This window comes from Lacerta agilis, chromosome 1 (assembly GCF_009819535.1).
Source record: "Lacerta agilis isolate rLacAgi1 chromosome 1, rLacAgi1.pri, whole genome shotgun sequence".
NCBI classification, from domain to species: domain Eukaryota; kingdom Metazoa; phylum Chordata; class Lepidosauria; order Squamata; family Lacertidae; genus Lacerta; species Lacerta agilis.
In genome coordinates this window covers 49,211,543-49,233,376 of record NC_046312.1, presented here as the reverse complement: position 1 = coordinate 49,233,376, position 21,834 = coordinate 49,211,543, and the positions used below count along the sequence as shown (strand labels likewise).

The window sequence follows — 21,834 nt, the reverse complement described above, 5'->3', positions numbered from 1 at the left end:
GGCAGCACTCTGTACTCAAAGGCAGCCCAAGAAGTGAAGTGAACTTCACATAGCCTAAGCCTCACTCCGCCTCCTAATTTCGGAGATGACAGATGTTGCCTCAAGGCATGTTATTTTAAACACTTCTGTGGCTTCTATATCTTCACAAGTTTGATAGATGAAATCAGATGTTGCAAACTAGCTAAAAATAAATCAGTTACTGAAGAAGCCCTAGGCCTGTCATATGTGTGGGTCTAGTTTCAGTATTCAGTGTATCCCATTTCTTAAGATTCCCTTGGTACACTTCTCAGATCCACACATTATCCTCACTACGAAAGGAAATGTCCGTTCCAGCACTGGATAAATAAGCTGCACATCAGGTCCCCAATGTTTCCCCTGCAATTAACTAAGTGCACTTCTATCTAAACAGTGTAAACTGATACAGTTCTCAATGCCAAGTTCCTTTAAAATCCTCCGTACTCAGAGCATAGTGGCTACTCACTTCTCATAGACAAAAGCAGCATAGAGCAGTGTTTTTCAACCACTGTTTAGCAGCACACTAGTGTGCCGCGAGATGTTGCCTGGTGTGCCGTGGGAAAAATTGAAAAATTACTTTATATATAGTCAATATAGGCACAGAGTTAATTTTTTTAACATTTTCTAATGGTGGTGTGCCTCGTGATTTTTTTCATGAAACAAGTGTGCCTTCGCCCAAAAAAGGTTGAAAAACACTGGCATAGAGTATTTTTCCATGGTTTGTATAAATTTGTAAAAGCTGACAGTCCTGCATAACGTAAACGGCAGATTGGCCATATATGATGAAGGGTGGTATACAAATTGCAACCATCATCATCACCATCTGCCCTGGAAGACTTGATGCAGAAGGCTTTCTTAATCCTATCCCCCTCATGGTCCCCCACCCCAGGAAAAAAAATGCAGCTGGGTGGAGATTTTGAACTAGAAAAAAATGACAGAGGGAGAAAAAAGCATTGAGAAACCACTCATCTCCCTCGCAGGTCTTCTGATGCAGATTGCAGGCGTCACAGCTGCATTTTGTAAACATAAAACCACCACCTGCTCAGAGAAAAATGGCAGGTAACTGAGCATTGTGGGTCAGCAAGCAAACCTAAGGAGAACCATCACCCTTAGCATTTATGATTGTGATGCAAGCTGAAAGGTATTTGTCACCACCACCTGGTCCAATCGCCAGAGAAGGAATCCCTTAAAGTCAAATAACCTTTTCTGGGGAGAAGCACAGTGTGAATTTTAAGTTTCCCAAGAACATTCATACACCTTTCCTCATGGACATGTATCATGATACATAAACAAGCATACATAGGCTCCTGTGCATGCACACGTCACAGACGCATGCATGCTTGAGGAGAAACAGAGCCCTGTGCATCATCACCTCCATCTTCTATGAACACCAACTTTCTTTAGACGCGAAGGGGAAAGCAGATACAAAGGGATAGACACGACTGGGAACAGAACAGCCTTCCTTCTTTCACATGTGTTTCCCATTCCTTGTGAAACTTCTTTGGGTAGGCGCTTTGTCTGCTTCACAAGGCCGAGGGAGGCAAGGCTGAGATTAGACTAAAAGCAGATGAAGAAATCAGACAAATCTGTGTCTTCAGAGGTGCAAGGCGGAAAGGAATGTGTGCCTCTGTCTGTTGAAATAAATGGGCATAGCTACACTTACAAGGCATGCCTACTCAGAAGTAAGCTGCATTGAGTTTAGGTTATAACCACACCACACGTTTACAGTGCTTTATACCACCTTTGGTTCCCCATCCCCCCCCCAAAAAAAGTGCTTTTACCCATCACAGAGGTGCAATTCCAAGTGGTCTTAACAAAACAGCACTTCCCAGAATTCCTTGTGGGAAGTCGTAACTGTTTAAAGTGGTATAATAATGCTTTAAATGTATGGCGTGGCTGTGGCTGTGACTTCAGTGGGAATTGTTCTCAGGTAAGCACTTATAGGATTAAAGAGTTACCCTTCTGTTGGATTTAGGCCAAAGGGGAAGGGGTGTGTTTCTCTCTGTGTGTAAGTTGATCCCATTTCTCTCTATGGGGAAAGGGATAGGTGACAAATTACGGTACCACGATGAGGGGTTAGTCTATGGCAATTTGTGAGCTATCCTTTCCTAATGTCAATAATAATAATAATAATAATAATAATAATAATAAGCCGTTCTGACTGGGTTGCCCCAGCCACTTCGGGCAACATAATCAAACATCAAACATTAAAGAACAATACTGTAATAACAAACTGAGAACAATAATAAGAAATTCAGTTATGGTCATCATCTAGTTACACTCCACACTTTCCTAAATGTCTGCACGTTCAGAGGCACCCATTTGGAGACTCATTTAAAGATGCAAGAGACATTTGATTAAGTCCACATTTAAAGCCAAATTTATCAATTCCACACTTTCCCAGAACAATATGTTAGCCATCCTTCAAAATGTGCGCTTATCCAATTTTTGCATTGCAATTCTCCAACCAAATGTTGGATAATGCAATAAATGCATACATTAGGAGACAATGTGTTTAAAAATAAATATATTACTAAAAACATTGTACAAAATGCATTATATTAGGAGAAATTGCTTGCAAATATATGTACATGAGTCAAAACTGCAGACAAAAATGTGCTTATTAGGAGAAAGTTGCACTAAAATGCTTAAGAAACTTTATTAGGATTTTTTTTAATGCAAATTGCTGCGGAAATGTGGATAAGTGATTGTAAGGTTGGAGAAATGAGAACTGAAATGGACAATCCTTCCATTCCTACCCTAATTAATGATAGCATCTAACGAAATCCAAGGCTCCTGTGTTCTGGCACAGGATGTGCCTGGGGAAGCCAGAAGGTATTTTCAAGGATGGAAGACCTTGAGCAGCAGGAACAAGGGGGTCCCTTAGCAATCCTGTGCCAATCCCACCCCACCCCACAAAAGCATCTGTTGAAGGGTAACAGAGCAAAACAGGATGGGCAATAGACCTGGATAGGAACTTGCAGCATTGCCATGGCAACAGGAACACCGTCTGTTGCTCCAGAAGTCTCAGATCCACACGAGAGGCTGAAGGCTCTCTACAGGCCTGAGTGGTGTGTGGTGATCTCTTTCAAGGGAAGGATGAGACAGCTGAGTCCATTCAAGTCATAGCTGTGGGGCCAGGGATGGAGATGAAGGTCTCTGGGTGTTAACAGCCCCCTTCCCTCCACATCTGAGGTTGCTGGGGCCCTCTCTGACACATGGAATATAAAATGGCAGGGGGATCCGCTCATCTGCCTCTCTTGCTTCTCCTAGAAGTGTAGTACCTGATCTGTTCCCCAATCTTCTGTCTACACCTTTTCTTAGATGGTGAACGAGTGTCTCGCAACCCTGGCTGCATTCTTTGTGGATTGCCTACCCCATAAATGACATTCTAGCAAGTAAATTACCATAAAATAGCATTTTACAAGCACTGTAAAAGGGGTTGATTACTTGCTCAATCAAGGAATTCATTGTCAATAAACATCCTCTTCAGGGCTTTCTATTGTGTGCCAGCGCAGTCTGTGAGCTGAAGCCAATCACGCGCATTCATTTTTCCAACAATTTTCTTAGAATAAATGTCATCTCACATCCAAGGGAGGGGGAGGGGGGAGGATCCCTAAATATTCCACTGATATCTTCTAGGTTTGTGGAGGGGAAGAGGGAGGGTGTGCATTTCATCCATGTGTCTGGGCCCCACCCTACGAGTGAGGGCTCTTGCCAGCAATACAGCTGAATGGCCGGATCCAGATTTGGCTGACTGGTTCAGCCTTGCCTGCAGCATCAGCATCTGAAAGGCGGAGGAAGGTCTATCTGGCATAACGCAAGCAAATGATGGCAATAAACAAGTAGAATAAAATAGCACTTTCCATTACTTCCTGAGTCAACAACACTACGGGGCAGAAGCAGTTGCCAGGACACCATCTTTGGATGTCCCAGAAGCTCTTCCTTCCATAGTTGCCATATGATGCAAGCATGTGCAATACTTTTTGGGAGCACAGCCCTGCTCTGGGGGCTTGATGCCCAAAGCTAATGCTTTCTGTTGCTCTTGGAGTGCAAGCTTTTATCCAGATGTGCATGGAGGAGATATATAGCAGGAGGAGGGAGAGATCAGGGGGATTTTTGGAAGCCCTTTTTGTGCTATTTGAATTTTAATACGCTTCTCCCCTCGGGCTGTAGATGGCTGATTGACCCCAGGACCCCAAAAGGAAACGCTCAGAATTAATTAAAAAACCTGAATTGGAATTTACTAGGGCTGTACCTCTGGCTTCTGTCTTGGATATTGATACCCAGCAGATGCCGGTAGGTGGAAAAGGATTGTTCAATCGAATCTAGGGAAGCCACAAATTCTCCTACGCCAAGAGATCACATTATGTCCCCTGCCTCCTTTTATGGTTATTGCAGAAAACTGGATCTGCTCAATATGTCAAGCATATAGAACCACCACCCACCGCCTTGCCTTGAATTAATCCCTGTGTGGAACAGGGAAGTGTTCTGTATAGATCAAGGTTGACAAAGCAGCCCCCTTCCCTCGGTGAATATGTGTGGGCGCATGTGTGAACAGAAGGATGTACGCAATGCTTGCCCCCTCTTCCAGCATACTAAGGAACTCCATAAGCTATAGATCGGGTTCAGTTCACTTCGGATTAGAATGCAGCTCATTCTGAAATGGACAGAGCACCAGTTTGACATTAACAGGCTATACTAGGCAGACAACACAGCAAAATCTATTATCACAAATGGAAACTGCAACAGTGTTGCAATGTGGTGGACTCCCTCCTTACCTGTTCAGCCATTCTGCTCCTCCTTCCCCACTCCAGTTTTCTATCCCGCCCCCCTCCAAACCTCCAGTCACTGAGTTTGTACTTTTGCAAAGCTTGAGGTTCCCCAACTCTGACAATAATATCTTCTTCTTGGTTGGGGTAGTGCCATTTTGGCATTTTAAGCAATGGCACTCACATTTGTACATCAGAAAGAGAGGGAATGATGCTGGAGACTTAAAAGAGTAAATGAGAAGGTAAAGTTACCTGAAATTTGGCAGAAATAATTATATCCAGCGTGTTAAGTCCTTAAGAACATAGGGAGATCCATGCTGGATCAGACGAAAGACCCATATTCTCTAGCATTCTGTTCCTACCTTGATCACCCAGATGTCCAAGAGAAGCCCACATGCAGGATACAAGTGCAACAGCCCTCTCCTGCTCATGTGTCCTAAGTGAAATTCATTCTGTTACATTTGGGCCCTGTTCTCCAACTTAAGGTCAAATTGAATCCCGATTTCATCTTCAGCGGCGTTGGCTACTCCTCCCCGTTTGGTGTCATCCGCAAATTTGATGAGCATCCACTCAATACCTCCATCCAGTCATTTATAAAGCTGTTGAAGAACAATGGGCCCAGGAGCAGCACAGCCTACCTCACAAGATTATAGCAAGCATAAACAGCATAAGAGCTGGAAAGAATCCACTGCTATTCCTAGCACAGAGAGTCAGTGTGCTGTAACTGTTAAGAGTGTTGGACTACTACCTGGGAGACAAGGGTCCAAGTTTCCACTCAGCCATGCTGCTCACTGGGTGACCTTGGACCGGTCACTGTCTCTTGGCCTAACCCTACCTCAGCAGATTGTTGTGAGGCTAAAATGGGGAGGGGAGGACCATATACACCACCTTGAGCTCCTTGGAGAGAAAGGTGGTGTATAAATGCAATAAATAAATAAATAAAAATCTGCCAACTTGGTACCTTTCAGATGCTTTGGAATATAAACTCCCATCAGCCCCAGTCAGCCCAGCTTTCCAAAACATCGGGGGGATACCAGCTTGGCAAATGCTGTGGCAACAACAATGAAGTGCTTCTTCCACTTCTTCCAGCCCTAAGCTTGGGCCATCTTGGGGGAAAGGTCCTTTCTGCTCCTCTCCCTCCTTTCTGCTATGTCCACATGGTAACTGGCCTTCCCCCCTCAACCCCGCCCCCACAACTTCCTCCATTTCAGCTCTCTTCATCCACACCCACTATTTAACTGTTTAGGTATATAAAAATAAGCTTGCGCACACACACACCACTAGACAGTGGCTTTTTATGAAGAAGTGTAATTTGGAAACACTCGCCTTTGAGGTCAGAAAGTAATTGCAGCATTGGGCTTGTATGATCCAAGGCAGAAATTATCCCCAGGCAACCATTAAAACAAGGGAGGATAGCAGACGACATGGAAGGACAAGGGAAAATCAACCCAAGACAAGGTGAAATATACTCTTAGTAAAGTGTGGATTTTATGCTCTTTATTCAGCTCATAGTAGCAACGAATGAATCTTTCCCCAAAACGTCTGCTATATATACACTATTAACACAATGGGCCCCATGTGATTGGCTAATTCTGGGCTACTCCTGTGGGCTAATCAGGTTGCGGATTCACTTCCTCCAGAAGCCTGATTGGCTGCTCCGGCAGGCCAATTAGGTTGCTGATTCACTTTCACCTGGAGCTGGATTGGGTGGCTACTCCAGACCAATCAGACTGCTGCATTCTGGATCCTATTGTTCTGGGATTCAGCTCAGTACATAACACAAGGGATATCGCCGGGCAGCTTATCAGATCCTTAAATCTCACTACCAGCACTGTGTGAGCCTCCTGCACAACGCTCAGGGAACTAACTAAGCTAGCACTCCAGGAAATGTTTCTGTTGGCCTCCATTTATGCTGTGGTCTGACCTCACTTACCCTCATTCCCCCAGTAGACATTTGCGTGGCCAGGCGGAATCGCCCGAACCCCGGGCGGCCCCCGAGGGAAATAACGACACGTGTCAATGTTCTATGGGATTAAATTGGCCACAACTTTATTAATATTCAGATGTAGGGAGACCTTGGCTCAGGCATTGGGCGTTTATCCTTCCCAGCCCCCCCCCCCAGCCGGGGATCTTGGTAATTTCAGGGTTATCCAGCATGAGTGGGGAGTGGGCTAGCTCTGGAGAACATATGTTCAAGCAGATAGCCTGCCCGCCCCTGTTCGCCGCCGCTGGAGGGGGAGGGCAGTGACGACCTCAGGGCGTATGGTCAATGCTTCCCCCTGAGACCCCTTTAACGGGAACCCTGTTATTGACGCCGCAATTTTGTAGATGACTAAAGGATTCCGCCCAAGGCCTGTAACCGCCAAAGTTATGACGAATTGCTACGGGAAAGGCGAAACCTGCCAATGCAGGAAAAGTCCTTTCCAGCCCTTCAACAGCGACCTTGACATAGCAGCACCTGCATACCTGTGTGGCTGCGGAAAAGAATGTGGTTAACCTGCAACATAAACGTCAATTGAGGGAGTGGAGGGTGGGGAAGCTCTGAATCCAATGGCCACTTCCCAGGTATGACTCAAGCTCTATTGTGTGTACTGAATAATCCCTCCTTCTACCTGGCCAATCCCCCTGGCAACACCTCCCCAGCTGGGATTGGGCAGCTGCTAAGTAGGTGGAGTTCACAGGTATCCAACCTGGGAAGGTGGGCCAGACCCAACTGCCAGGGGCTGCACCGTGATCCAAGGGGGTTACTCGCAACCACGCAAAAGGCGCACCCCATTTGATGTGGGGAACGCTCATTCCTGTTGCCTTTAAAAATAATTCTTTATGTTCTTTCAATCTGTTTCTGAAACAGATTGATGCTGCATTTTAATATCTATGTTGTGTTAAATTGTTGTAACCTTAGGGTGAAAGGCGGCTAATAAATTGTAATAATATTATACATGACACTGAGTTGCCATGACAATTAATCAGAATTTTCTAGATGAAATGAAAGATACCAATAATAGTACAGTAATGCAAATATTCTAGGTAAGCGGGTACACCCACCCACCTACCCTTTTCTCAAATGATTTCAAGGTGGGGTGCCTAATTTTTGTCCTCTCCACAGTGCATCCTCACAACAACCATGCGAGGTAGGCCAGGCTGAGAGATAGTTATGGGTCTAAGGTCACCTAGTGAGTTTCATGGTTGAGTTGGAAGATTTGAACCCTGGTCTCTGCCCCTGATCTACAGCTCTGTTGTTGTTGTTGTTTTGTGTGTGTGTGTGTGTGTGTGTGTGTGTGTGTGTGTATTTTCTATTTTATTGTATATGCTGCTGTGTTATATTGCATGAATTGGTGTTATATAAATGTTTTTTTTATAAACAAATACTATAAAGTTAAAATACATCTCATGTACTACTGAATTACGTATATTTCACAAAAGCCTTATGATTCTTTGCCACCACTACTGTGAAAGCCTAACAGACCAAGAACCTAAATAAAGAGAAGCAGTGTGGTGTAGTGGATAGAGCAGGGATAGTCAGCATGCATATTTGACCATAACTCTCATCCACTCCACAGTGGTCAGGGTTGATGTAAGCTGCAGTCCAAGAGCATCTGGAGGGCACCACCTTGGCTATTCCTGGGTTAGAGTGGTGGACCAGGGCTGGGGAGTTCTGGGTTCAAATCTCCACTCAGACATGAAGCTGACCAGGTGACCCTTTCTCAGCCTAACCTATCATGGTTGTTGCGAGGATCAAGTGGGAGGGGGAGGGGAGAGCACCACGAATGAATGAATACATACATACATACATACATACATACCACCCTATAACTGGGAATGAGTAACCCTTTCTGTTTCTACAGGCTGGTGTGTCATCGTTGGTTTACTTACTGTATTGCAGGATAGATGTGGATCACAGTGCAGGATTAGGCAGGATGGAGGTCTCCGAGAAACATCACTGAGATAAAAAAAATGCAGAAGTCTGGATGCAACCATTTATTCTCTGTGCTTTGTTTCCAGATCCAAAGTAACAGGTTTTCCTTTGAAATGTTTTTTTTTAAAGCAGAAACGGTTGTGCATTTAGAGAGAGAGAGAGAGAGAGAGTTTTCTTCCTTCTACCCATTCCATCTCCAGGCTTTCATTCATTTTGGTATTTCTCCTTATCTAAACACTATTTTACACATGAAAGGAAATCATTTTGAGTCTCACACCAGCATTTGTTACAAGGGCCTTTGCTCTGCGGCCTTCAATTTTGAATAATCTAGGAGGAGACAGGTTTTTAATTTCCTCCGTTTGTGGCATCCCCTGGGTCAACCCTTCCCAAAGCCAATGCCGCTGGTTCATCAGGAGGGGCATTTTGCCTCCCGTTCCCTTCTGAAACCCTCCTTAAAAAGTCATTCAGAGCCCTAAACCACAAGTGAGCAATTTAGGTTACAGTCATTGCGGGTCAACCCTTTTGGCCTTTAGCAACCGCTTTTCATCTCCAGACCTGGGATTTTCATATTTATTTTATTTCTTACTAGAAATATCAAAAACCCAAAACCATAATAACTGTTTGGGGAGCTCTTCGCAAAATAAAGATGCGAGTCTGATCAGGGATTACACTTGGCTAAGTACATTCATTTGCCATATGAACATAGGCAGAGCTCTTCTGGATCAAAACAAAGTCCCGCATAGTCCAGCATACTCCTTTCCATGGAGGGCCAAACAGACACCTGTGGGAAGCTCATGTACAGTGAAAAGTGAACCATGCCTACTCAGAAATGTCCTATTGAATCCAATTGGACTTATTCTCAAAAGTGCAGCCGTATTGATTCCATGCAGTACTTCACAGGCAGTGGTAGACTACTGATGTTATCATTATTTAGTGCAGTACTGGATTTTATTCCAGCAGGCATTTTAACTGGCATTTGGTTTTAAGAACAGAAGAAGAGCCTGCTGGATCAGGCCAATTGCATCCTGTTCTCACAGTGGCCAACCTGTTGCCTGTGGGAAACTCGTAAGCAGGATTCGAGCACAAGAGCACTCTCTCCTCCTGTGGTTTCCAGCAACTGGTTTTATTGTTTTGCCTCTCTCTTTTTGTATTGTATCTCTGTAAATGGTTTACAGACTATTGTAGTTAAGCAGTATATAAACTGCTTTAATAAATAGTTTAAAAATATAATAATAATAATAATAATAATAATAATAATAATAATAATAATAATATACGAAAATAATAAATATTATCTGCACAATCATGAACTTGCTGCACTGATATATATCCAATTTAGCATTCCTTGCCTTTCTGGGGCATTGCATTCTGAGATAGCTAAGACATTCCTATCTCTGCACTGGACTAAGCTTAGGAGTAGAATATAAACATGTAATGTATATCTTTCTGCCAGTCCTCAGTCCTGATCAACACACTCTTTAACCGAGGTTCTGAAATTATGAGGTGGGCTTTCTAAAAAGCTAAGCTACATAGCTCTCATATCAGGATCACTGATGTGTGCAAACCAGGCGTAGGGTCCACAAATCCACATGTATCAATCACTTAACACACTTGGAGAAGGGGAAAACAGAGGGGAACACCGTGACAAGGTTCAAAGCTGCCACATCAACTGTACATGCCTGGAGGAGAAAAGCTACTCTGATGGATGGAATTTCCAACCAAGCGCTTCAGCTGGAACATCTCCTGGCTGTTAAAGTTTGTTTAAAGCAGGCAAGTCATAAGCTGCAGAGATTGCTGACACGCTCTCTCCCAGCAGCTATTTCTCTGCTGCCATGAATCTTTGAAAAGGGCCTCCAGGGTACTGTCATGTTTCTGACCTCAAAAAAATAAAAAATAAGTCATAATGTTTTATTCCTTACGATATCTTTGCTCTGTGAAGACCTGGTATCCATAACTAATATTATTCACTTGGGAGAAATTGAGAACAGGGTAAACCTTTTCTTCCTTTCCTGTAGGTTTAATCCACTCTGTCCATCCCAACACACGCAAAATGTTCTCTCTGATCCTCTGCTGATCAGCATAGTGTCTCTGACCATGTGTGTGATTGACACATACTGACTTTGGCTATGCCAATGTTTCACTTTGGCCACACCCACCATAGGCGCATGTCCTTCAGAAGTGCTGGTTTTAGGGCCACATCTGCAAGTATAGTTAAAGCTTCCTTACATTGTCCCTCCCCTGCAAAAATAATATAGGATATTTTACATGATCTGCTGTCAGCAAGTGTTCAAGGTTTGAGTTATCATACGCTTTACTTTGCTTCATTCTTTTAAGCCAGTTGTCAAAAGGCAAGGCGTTCCAAACCGTAGGTGCTGCCATGCTAAAAGACGGATTTATTTTTAACCAAGGATGGGAAAGATTTGTGGATTATTTGAAAAATTACTGTAAACAACTAAATTCATTAAGCAGGATTAATGTAAAACAAGCAGCTTTAAGGAAAACATAGGGAATAATTAATAAATGGAATTAAGTGGGAGATGCAGTAATGAAAATTAAAACATAAGAAACCACAGGAGGGGAAAGGAAGTCAAATTATGCATTTTTTAATTGGAAAATGAACTTAATTTGTGTGATTGTGATTTTTTAAAAAAACAACCCTGAAAAATAACATGTTTTAAAAGGGGGGGGTAGATTGATTTCTTACAAATGCAGAACAGATATTATTGCAGAACAGGTATTATGTGGCACGTGTAACAGTGCCAATTCCACAGAGCTAAGCAGTCAATATGGAGCAATGCAATCTCGCAGATAAACTAGTTCTAAATTGTTAAGGGCTTTATTTACTAATAGTAATACCTTGCTACGCCTGGTAGAAAACCGGAAACCAGTGCAGATCTCCAAGCACAGGTGTTATATGCTGACAACGCCTCACTCCTTCCAGCAATCATGCTACAGAATTCTTCACTAATTGCAGCTTCTGGAACAAGCGTTGGGGAAGCCCCACATAGTGTGCATTGCAGTAATCCAGTCTTGACGTAACCACAATGCTTAACATGAATTCTTACATGGGAACCATGTAAAAATTTCCACTTGCACCTAGTTTAAGATCTCCCAACAACAAAGCAAGCTAATTCAAAATGATCAACTTGCAACTTCAAAACAGCATTTGCTATGGTTTTATGTAAGGCACCTAGCAGCAACCTCACAGTGGCACTTTAAAACTGCTCCTTACAAACAAACAAAAGTCCGATCCAATATGAAACTACCTCAATTTGCTTTGATTTATAAAACATAGCTTGAACTCCAGTGCGTAGCAATGGGTTTTGGTTGAGCCAAGTGAGTCCTGCGACCTGATTGGATAGATGGATTTCTAGAGGGAACAGACGCTTGCCAAAGCCAACCAAAAGGGACAATGATGAGGGCTTGCTGTAATAGTGAAATTTCAAGTATGCCTGTAAAACCAGTTGCCATGGAGATGCCTATTAGAGCCTGAACTGAGCTGCACCTCCTCTCAAGTTGTGAATCAGGTTTCATGTTATTTATTTATTTTTTAAAAAACACACACACACACACACCCTAACAAGCAATACGAAAGAGGAAAGGCCATGCTACAAATCCCATTGCACACCCCACTGCTGAGTGAGTCATACACACTTCAAGCTATTAACCAGCCCACCTGACGTCAAAACACTGCATCAGAGGAAAGACCAAATGGAAATGTCAACATATCTGAATGGCAAGGCCAGAAGGTTAAAAAAAAAACCTTTTTCTCGGCTCCCTTCTGTGAAGTGAGAAAAGAAGATTAAAATTCAGCCAGTGCATTACACAGAAATGAAAATATGATTAAACCATCCTACCCGTTACCCCTAAGCAGAAGTTCTAAAGGCAGAAATTGAGCCCGTGTCATTCGGATTCCCCCAAATGCAAGGAGGAAGACACCAGTTTGTGTGGATTGGGGGTGGGGGAGAGGAACGATGAAAAAACAGAAGAAACCCCCCCCCTAAGCTAAAGCTTCTGAAGAACATCAGAGGTGGATAAAAAAGAAAGAAAGAAAGAACATCAGAGATGGAGAGTTCATTAGGCCCAATGCATTTGGATCGAACAACACTCTTTGTGAGGGAGCAATTTGGAGGTTTCTTAGACTGCTTCAGATGCGACAGCAGAAATCAAAATCCTGAGAATCACAGCAAGAAGCTTTCACATGGCTAAATTAAACATGATAGTGGCAGATCCACAGATTGGAAGCACGGTTGCATAGAACAGGGGTGGGTGGGGAACCAGTGGTCCTCGGGATGCTGTAGGCCTCAGTTCTCATCAGCTCCAGTCAGCATGGCCAACAGACGTGGATGGTGGGAGCTGGAGTACAGTATTTGGAGGACCACAGTTTCCTCACCCCTGGCATAGAAAGAGGGTCTGGGTGCACCCCTCCCTTTTAGTTCTGAGGCAGTGGTACATAATGTGTGTATAGGAGTGCCCTGCCCATATAGGAAGAGTAAGTGAGGATGAAAAAGGAAAAAGAGAGAGCACTCTTTATTATTGAAAGCACTGTAATTCTCCCATAGCCCTCTCCTCCCCAGAACAACTTTAACCAAGTGATCCTATGAAATCTCTCTTTAACACTTCACCCCCTTATCACAGAGCAAGCATAAGCTTTGTTCTGATGAGTTGTGGCTGCTCTGGCATGCTGCCGCAGACATTACATTTGGGGGTTTCTGTTTGAAAGATGATTTTCTAATGAAGGTTTCCTCCACTTCGTCTCTGTTTTCCCCAAGTTAAACTCTGTAATTACCTACCATGGGGTGAGGCTGCCAGGGACTAAAACAATGTTATTTGAACTGGGAGGATGATGAAACATGACTGGGTTGCTGCTTTTTATTTATGCTGTGGAGGCGTTCAACCTCTTTTTACAAATTTAATCTCCAAAGAGCTGATAGAGATATTTTTATCAGGCCATCTAAGGACAACTATAAAAGAATATGGTCTGCTTAGAACAGCACACAACTTCTCTGTTCATGTGCAAGGTTTAGCCTGTGTAGATGCCATCATTTCCCTCCATAGAAAAGTTAGTTCTTTGTCAAGGACTGGAGTCCTTCATCACATCATTTCAACACCAGGATTCCTTGGGGAAGATCACTATAGATTTATTGACTTAAAATGGTGCTTCGGGGGTTTGTGGCAGGAATGGGCAGTCTGTGACCCTCCAGTTGTTGTCAGACTCCCCATCAGTGCCAACTGTCATAAACAATGTTTAGGAGGATGAAGAGAATTGTAGGTTGGATAAACACCACACATTTAAAGCACATGAGTTTTCCCCAATAATCTCATCACCCTTTCATTGGTGACATATGAAAGGTCTGCCATTCTTGTCTTCATCAGCATAGGCCAGGTTGAAAATTCCTGTTCCCTCTGGGAGTGCGGAGATACTAATTCTCCATCACTATATGGTCTTTTAAAAAAGAGACATGATAGAACTGTGTAATATTTGGAAGAGGGAATCAGAGGCTGAATAAGGGCAACTGTGATCATAGAAAGAATGGCTTGTATCCAAGAAAGCGATCCCATACGCACAAGGACTTCCAGTAGTGCAATGGAGGGTTAGGGGACTCCTAGAACAGATTTGGGGGAAAGAGAGGGAGGGGAAGTTCTGTTGCACAAACAAAAGTCCTTGCATGAGCATGGCAACTTTGCTGAATCATACAACTCATGCTATCAGGGACGCGGGTGGTGCTGTGGGTTAAACCACAGAGCCTAGGGTTTGCTGATCAGAAGGTCGGCGGTTCGAATCCCCGTAATTGGGTGAGCTCCCGTTGCTCAGTCCCAGCTCCTGCCAACCTAGCAGTTTGAAAGCACGTCAAAAGTGCAAGTAGATAAATAGGTACCGCTCCGGCGGGAAGGTAAACGGCGTTTCCGTGCGCTGCTCTGGTTCGCCAGAAGCGGCTTTGTCATGCTGGCCACATGACCCGGAAGCTGTATGCTGGCTCCCTCAGCCAGGAACGCAAGATAAGTGCCGCAACCCCAGAGTCGGACACGACTGGACCTAATGGTCAGGGGTCCCTTTACCTTACCTTACAACTCATGCTAGAATCTAACAACAGGCTACATTAAGAAGCACCCAAAAAAATCTATTTAAAAAGATCACTTTTGGTGATTTTGGGGGTGGGGCTATTAATTCCAACATCTGGCATGCAGCTGGAAAGACTATCTTATGCGTAGCCTGGCTACCTTCCTCATCCTAGAGTGTTGTTTTCGGGCGGGGAGGGAGAAGAGCTTTTGATTGTAATTAGTCACATGCTGGTATGTTTCTTTGTAGCATCCTTTTGGAATTAAAACATCATGGCAATTAAAAAAAAATCAAACTATATTAACATTTTTCAAAAAGCCAGACCATTAATTTAACTGGAAACCTGAAAATACCTTCTGTTGCTGAGTTCCAACTTGGACCCAATCTGTACAAGAAATTATGCCTCTGGTTTGGTTCCAATTTACACAAGCTTTCTGGGTCTTTTCTCCATTTTTGTCACAGTTCAGTTCCCTGGCCCAAAGCAAGCACGGAAAATCCTGGGCTCAAAAGCATATTTTTTTTCCTAAGGACCACAGAAAAGTTAATAATTACTTTATGAAATGTTTTTTACTTCTTTAAAAAAAGGCACACACTAAATACAAATACGTATAGGCTGCAATCCTATACACACTTAGCAGAGAGTGAGTTCCATCAAATTCACTTGGGACTTTCTTCTGTATAGACATGTATAGGATTAGTTTCTGAAGACTTTAAATTTTTGTATGGACTGGGTGGGGGAGTAGATGTCTTATGAACACAGCTGCGAAAGAAAAGCTCACAATTTGAAGGGATGGCCAGTAGAAAATATGAAGCAAGTCATGCTGAGTTTTACATTTAAAACAAGAAAATGTTAATTCAGATCTCTTTCCTTTTAGGGTGCAGTCTTCTCGTTGAGTCTGTCTGCTGAAGGGCTTGTCGTTGGTGCCGAAATCTCAGCTTATTCTACCATTTGGAGTCAAGGTGAGGGGGAGATTCCCAAAATGGCAGCAACCGCAAGGCTGGGTGCCCTGGTAACAACTGGGTCTTGTGGTTCAGGACGCAAAGAAAGAAATATGCCCCATCTTGTCTGCCACTGTGGCTGAGTGGTTAGTTAGGGAGCTGTGCTGCTGAGTTTGCACTGTGGACAAAAACGCTCTCTCTTGCCAATGACATTATTCATTTTTACCCAGGCATGCAAAGGTAAGTGAGGGCATTCACCCATAGTAAGGCTCAAACTCCCACTGCCTGTTTCACATCCTTGTGGAGTGAGCCACTAGATGCTGCTGTCAATATCATTGCTCCTGACCCCTCCCCTTTCGCTGTTTATCATATGAGTGTTCCCCTCGTTGGGTGAGAAACCCTTGTCTTGATCCCTTGTCCCAGGACAGCTGTGTTCACCTCTGCAGGCATCCAGCCCAGAGAACCATTCCTTCTTCCCCTTTGTATGTTGAAATCTAAAACTGTACTTGTGAGGGAATTAAAACCCCTGCCTGTAGGGATGCTTGAGTGGTTGAAGATGCTGAGGTGTCATTTTGCATGTGTGTTGATGCAGGGATGTATCCATGTGTGACCCAAGTTCATTGGCACTTTCCATGTGTGAGCTAACATTGTGGGCATTGTTGCCAGCAGAGTAGGTGATTGGTGCCTACTGGTAGGGTTTCAAGGCATGCTGGGGTTGTATCTGTCATCTTCAATCCATAATTTTTGTACTTTCCTCCTCCCATCATGGGCTGAGCACATAGGCTACAGAATATAGTAGGAAGGAGGTGCCTATCTAGCTGGTGGAAAGGATTCCTCTGCTGGTCTCTGCTGCTCTGATCTGGAGTGATATCAAAGACCAAAACAGATAGAAACTTTACATAGACCCCCGGCTTGTGATTTCCCTTTTGTTTCCAGCATAGCCTGAGGTTGCTCATTAAGCCACAGCATTGATGGGGTGCATCTACAGGCAGAGCTGTAATAGATATTTTTCTTTCCTCGCCCTCTTGTTTCCCGCAAGCTAGCTTAGAGGCCTTAGCAGCGGAGAAACAAAAATGATTTACATGTTCTCCCTTGCACATGCATGCCTCTGCTGCAAACACACAGTCCACACAGAATGCTCTCTGCACTTGAACCACAATCCAATCATTAGTTCAGATTAAAAATGCAAACTGATATATGGGGGGGGGGTTTGGACTGGATGGCCCTTGTGGTCTCTTCCAACTCTATGATTATATATATATATATATATATATATATATATATATATATATATATATATGAAAAAATAACTAAGTGAACTCCCTAGCTTTTAGAGTTCCTCTACTAGTGATAGCAGGCTTGTGTCACCTTAAAGACTAACTAATTTATTATGGCATAAGCTTTCGTGTGGTGCCTCATTTCACTGCTCTTTTGGCTCTCTTGGGGTTTCCTGGGTATGGTAACAGGTGTTTTTTTATAACTGGCAAATGTACAGAACGAACAAGGAAGCAGGAAATAGAAAGCAGTTGAATCCGGCTCCAACTAAGGGAATTTTTTTTTAAAAAAACCTGGCATTTGGAAGACAATAATAAGCATGCAGTTTTCTTGTATGCTGAATAACTGAGGATAAGACCCTGGCATGAGGCCCCCAGAATGTGGCCCTCAGCCTAGAAAAGGTCTTTACAGGATTTCAGACAGGTTTTTTTTCCCCTTAGCCCTTCTTGAAGATGTTGGGGCTCAAAGCTGGAACCTTCTGCATTCAAAGTATGTGCTCTGCTACTGACGTACAGACCTTGCCCAGTGCCTCAGCCTTCATCACACATAGGCTACGGTAACTACAAGACTGTGGTCCATGCTGTACACTGTTTGACTCCCTTGCAATGCAATGAAAGTCCTTACAGCAGGCAATGCTACTTTACTGTGTTACAGATAGCTGGGCTTTTCCCGAAAGATTATTCTAAGAGGTTTTCTAGATGTCTATCTGAAAGAGGATGAGATTGGCCAAGGATCTATAATCCCATTTATATGAAGCCCTGTAATCTTCCTGAAAGTCTAAAATGGCACTTGAATCTTTAATTACAGAGTGATTAGATGGACTGCAGGAAACAGGCCCACCAGCATTGACAGAGTAACTGGCAGCATAAAGGGAACCAACAGACAAATTTCATTGCTTGCTTTCAACTTACAAAATGTGGGTTTTCTAAATCAGTATCTTCTCTATCTCTTCTCACTAAGCATACCCGGATGTCTACTAACATCAGGGAGAAGACTAGGTCAGAAGACCAGGCTTGCCAAAGAAATCACTTGAGTTTTCATGACCGTACCTGAATTTCTCAGAAGACCTTTTTTTCTGAGAAAACAGCTGAGATTTTTCTTTCTCAACCCCCTCTGCAGAAAAGGCCACCTTGTAGAATTTTTCCAACATTTCTTTTGTGGCAGCTGCCATTCCAACCCCACAACCCCAATCTCCCAGAATGATGCTAGGTCTGGGGCATTATGGAAGACACAAAAATAGTGCCAGTTACAGGTAGGTAGCCGTGTTGGTCTGCCACAGCCAAAACAAAATAAAAAATAAATAAAAATTCCTTCCAGTAGCACCTTAGAGACCAACTAAGTTTGTTCTTGGTATGAGCTTTCGTGTGAAGTGTGCATGCACACGAAAGCTCATACCAAGAACAAACTTAGTTGGTCTCTAAGGTGCTACTGGAAGGAATTTTTTTTGTTTTTTATTTTTTTTTGACAAAAATAGTGCTCAGGCTGCCAGTGCATTTGCTGCTGTTGCCACTTGAAGAGGCAGGTCTCCCCACTAAAGAAAAGAGAAAGAAGCTGCATTTCTGTTAATGGTGCGCCTTAACACTGAAAACAACCCTGGGACCATTCCTCTTCCTTACCCTGGAGAAATGCAGTGAAATGGTCCTTCCAGTTTCTCTGACCACAAACAGGGTTAATAATTTCAAAAGGCCATTTCCGCACAGCAGTATCATAAGCTGGCTCTTTATTGAAAATTGGCTCTATTCAATTAAGTTATCTGACTTCTGAGAGTCATCTTTTTAAATAATGACATTCAAGAATATTTTGTGAATTCAGCAGTTAATACAATTTTCTTTGAGGAAATTGATGGGAGATATTACGCCTCAGGAAATGGTGTAATTCAGTTGAAGACTTTCTTCTTTCTTTGGTACCAATATACTAAATATTCTGGAAGACTGATCTCTTAGGAGAGAGCTGGGGCATGCATTACATTGGCCATGGGCAGCTCATCCCGTTTTGCCACCTGAGGCAAAATGAGAATATGCCCCCCACTTTTGCCACCGGTGGAATGCCCCCCATTGGTCAAAACCCAGCAAGAGAGGGGCATTCCGCAGGGTATGGAAGAAGGGTGGTAACACCATGCAGCTCCCTCTCTCTGAAATTCAACAAAAGGGAGGCATTCCCCCAGTGGCGGAAGTGATGAGGCAGACAGGGCTCTGTCTCTTGAACTTCCACCGCCTGAGTCGGCTGCCTCGCCTTGCCTCATGGGTGTACCAGTTCTGGCTATGGAGGAATCAGAGATAAACACCTGTGATCTGTTTCATATAATCAGACTTATCACTCAATAGCAGTAGTGGCTATTTCAAGCATGAAACTGTCCCATAGACTGCTATATATATGTGTGTGTGTGTGTGTGTGTGTGTGTAATGTGTCTCAATTGGACAATCCATTTACTGGACTTCTTGGTTCCCCAAAGAAGAAACTGTCTGCCTCTGGATGACAATGGGAAGAGCTGGGAAGTGTGTGCCTCAAACATGTTTGCAAAACTCAGGAAAATCTCAAAAAACATCAGAATTGCTGTGCAATCAACAGTGCAGCTATGACTGGGCTGCTTCATAGCTGATTGTGTTTCCGCGGGTTATTTAATGGGATCCATCCCTTGTTCCAAGGGTCGCCTTTTTGGGACCATTTTGAATTCTGAGAGTGCTGTGGGCACAAATCACAAAATGGCTGCCATGGGGGTGAGGGCTTCCATGGAGGGCATGGGAGAGAGTACAGTCACGCCGGTGAAGCTTTTGCCATAACTGTATATCCACAGCAGGAAAGGCTCAACCTGTTGAATTCCTGCTTGCCATGCAACTGCTTAAGGCACACAAGACGTGTTCCCTTGTCCCAATGCCAACTCTAAACCACAGCTTAGGCTGCCATTCTGTACCCACTTTCTTGGAAATAAGCCCCATTAAACACGAAGGCTTACTTCTGGGTAGACATATATAACACTGTACTGAGTACAGCGTTAATTCTTAGCGCGTGCCCTGTCTTTAGCTCCTGCACACCCAGAGTCCTGCTTGGGCCACTTTGCAAAGGGCAGAGAGAGCACAGGGCGGGCATGATGCGGGGGAAGGTCCCCAGACAATGCAGACAAACGGTCTGACTCAGTCTAAGCAAGGGAGCTTCCTACGCTCTTGACGAGCGGCTACGAAGCGCGCTGGTAGCTGGCATCTTCCCCGGAGGGAGAGCAGCCGCTAGCGAAGGGTCAGCCCGCACCGTCGATGCTGCCATTACGATCTCTCCTCCTGCCTGTTGCTCCCCAGCCAGGCGCGCAAGCGACCCAGAAGCGGCTGCTCGTCCCTTACCCTACTTACGGTAACGCGCGTCCCAAAGCGGAGCGCTGCTGCCGGACTCGCTCTGAGCGACCGGCCCCCAAGCTCCTCCCTCGAGCTCCCATTGGGCAGGGGCGGCAGTGGGCGCGGCTTCGGGTTGCGTCGGGGACGGAGCCGCCTGCCTTGCCTAGGCCCGGCGTTAATATTCATGAGGGAGGGAGGGGGCGTGTCCAGAGAGGCCGGGCAGAGGCGGCTGAGCCTAGGGATGGTGCGCGGAGTGTGACTGTGACAGCTGGGCAGGGATCCCGGAGGAGGCGAAGGCGCCCCTCCTTCCGTCCCCACAGGAGGCTGCATCAGCCCTTGCACGATCCTTCCCTCCCTCCGGGCGCACCCCGCTCCCTCTCTTAGCCCGGATCCTGCACATCTTCCTCCTCCTCTCCCTCTTACCCCCTCCCAGAGTGGCCCCCATCAGCCCCACCCCTCTGAGCCCCCATTGTCTTTTCCCTCCCCACTCGCTTGCGCCCCCCCCCCAAGGAAAAGGACCCCCCGTCCCCTCCTTCCCTCTTTCCCTCCCCATGGATTACAGGCTCTCCTCGGGGGAAGACGTAGGCATGGCCCTTCTCTGCCCAGCGCCTTGGGATCTGCCGCTCAGGGTTGCTGCTCTGGAGTGAACCGCCGGGCGATCCTTAAGGGAAGGTCCCGCAGCGCTGGAGGGGAAGGAAGCGGCTCCCCTGCTCCCCACACCCGACGGCTCCTCCGGCTCGCTTCGCCTCCGCTACCATGGACAGTATCCTAGAGCCCTTCCCTTCGGAGCGCCTCTTCCCCGGAGGAGCCTCCAGCTTCTTGGATCTGGGCGATTTAAACGAAGCGGATTTTCTCAGCAATGTGGTAAGAGGGGAGCGACGGCTGGACGGCGTTTGAGGTTGCTGGGTACGGGCCAGAGAGAGAAAGAGAGACGGGGTGGTGGTGGTGGTTGTAGGTTTGTAAAGCGGCTTTCCTTCCCCGAAGGTCTGAGGGCCTCTCGGTGGTCTCTTCTGGACCCTGGGGTGAAGGGAAGGGTTCGTAGGTGAGCAGGAGGAGGTAGGCTGGGGGCAAGTCGGAAGGAGCCATAGCTGTGTCCCGGGATGCCCCTGGCTTGCCTGCAGGCTGCAGCCGGCTGCCCCTTGTTGTGAACTACTACCGCGATTTTAATATGCCAGTCCGGATATGACCAGCAACACGTGTCACATGCACATTCCCACGAGCGTTTCCGTCCCCTGTAAATGTAAGCAGCCGTTCTTCCACCCCGTTCCTTGCCGGCCCGGTTCAAAAAGCATGTGTAGATTCGCAAAGGCCTGATGCACATCACTTGGTTTTGCAACGCTTGGTGACTAGCAAAGTGGCTGGCATAAGATGAAAACGTTATCTCTGGTCTTTGATTTGTGATGTCTGTTTCATGCACTTGATGCAACAGCGAGGGACCCATGGCCCTCCAGGTGTCCTTGGATACCCACTCCCATCATCCCTGACCATTGGCTGTGTGGCTGATGGGAGATGGAGTCCAATCACATCTGAAGG

The 21,834-nt window shown here is 45.1% G+C and overlaps 1 protein-coding gene and 1 long non-coding RNA gene across 2 annotated transcripts in view; one reads left to right on the top strand and one right to left on the bottom strand.

Annotated features, from left to right (window-relative positions):
• Nucleotides 1-8,657: 8,657 nt before the first annotated feature.
• On the bottom strand, nucleotides 8,658-15,323 carry LOC117046746. Its single transcript, XR_004426618.1, has 2 exons — nucleotides 15,118-15,323; nucleotides 8,658-8,727 (listed from the first exon to the last, which is right to left on the bottom strand). It is a non-coding gene; the product is annotated as an uncharacterized LOC117046746 (long non-coding RNA).
• Nucleotides 15,324-20,825: 5,502 nt separating this feature from the next.
• Nucleotides 20,826-21,834, top strand: part of CREB3L1 (cAMP responsive element binding protein 3 like 1) — an 80,190-nt gene continuing 79,181 nt past the window's right edge. The window contains exon 1 of the mRNA XM_033149084.1: nucleotides 20,826-21,165. Within this exon, the coding sequence (XP_033004975.1) occupies nucleotides 21,058-21,165 (108 nt within the window). The 5' untranslated portion in view covers nucleotides 20,826-21,057. The remainder of the gene's footprint in view (nucleotides 21,166-21,834) is intronic.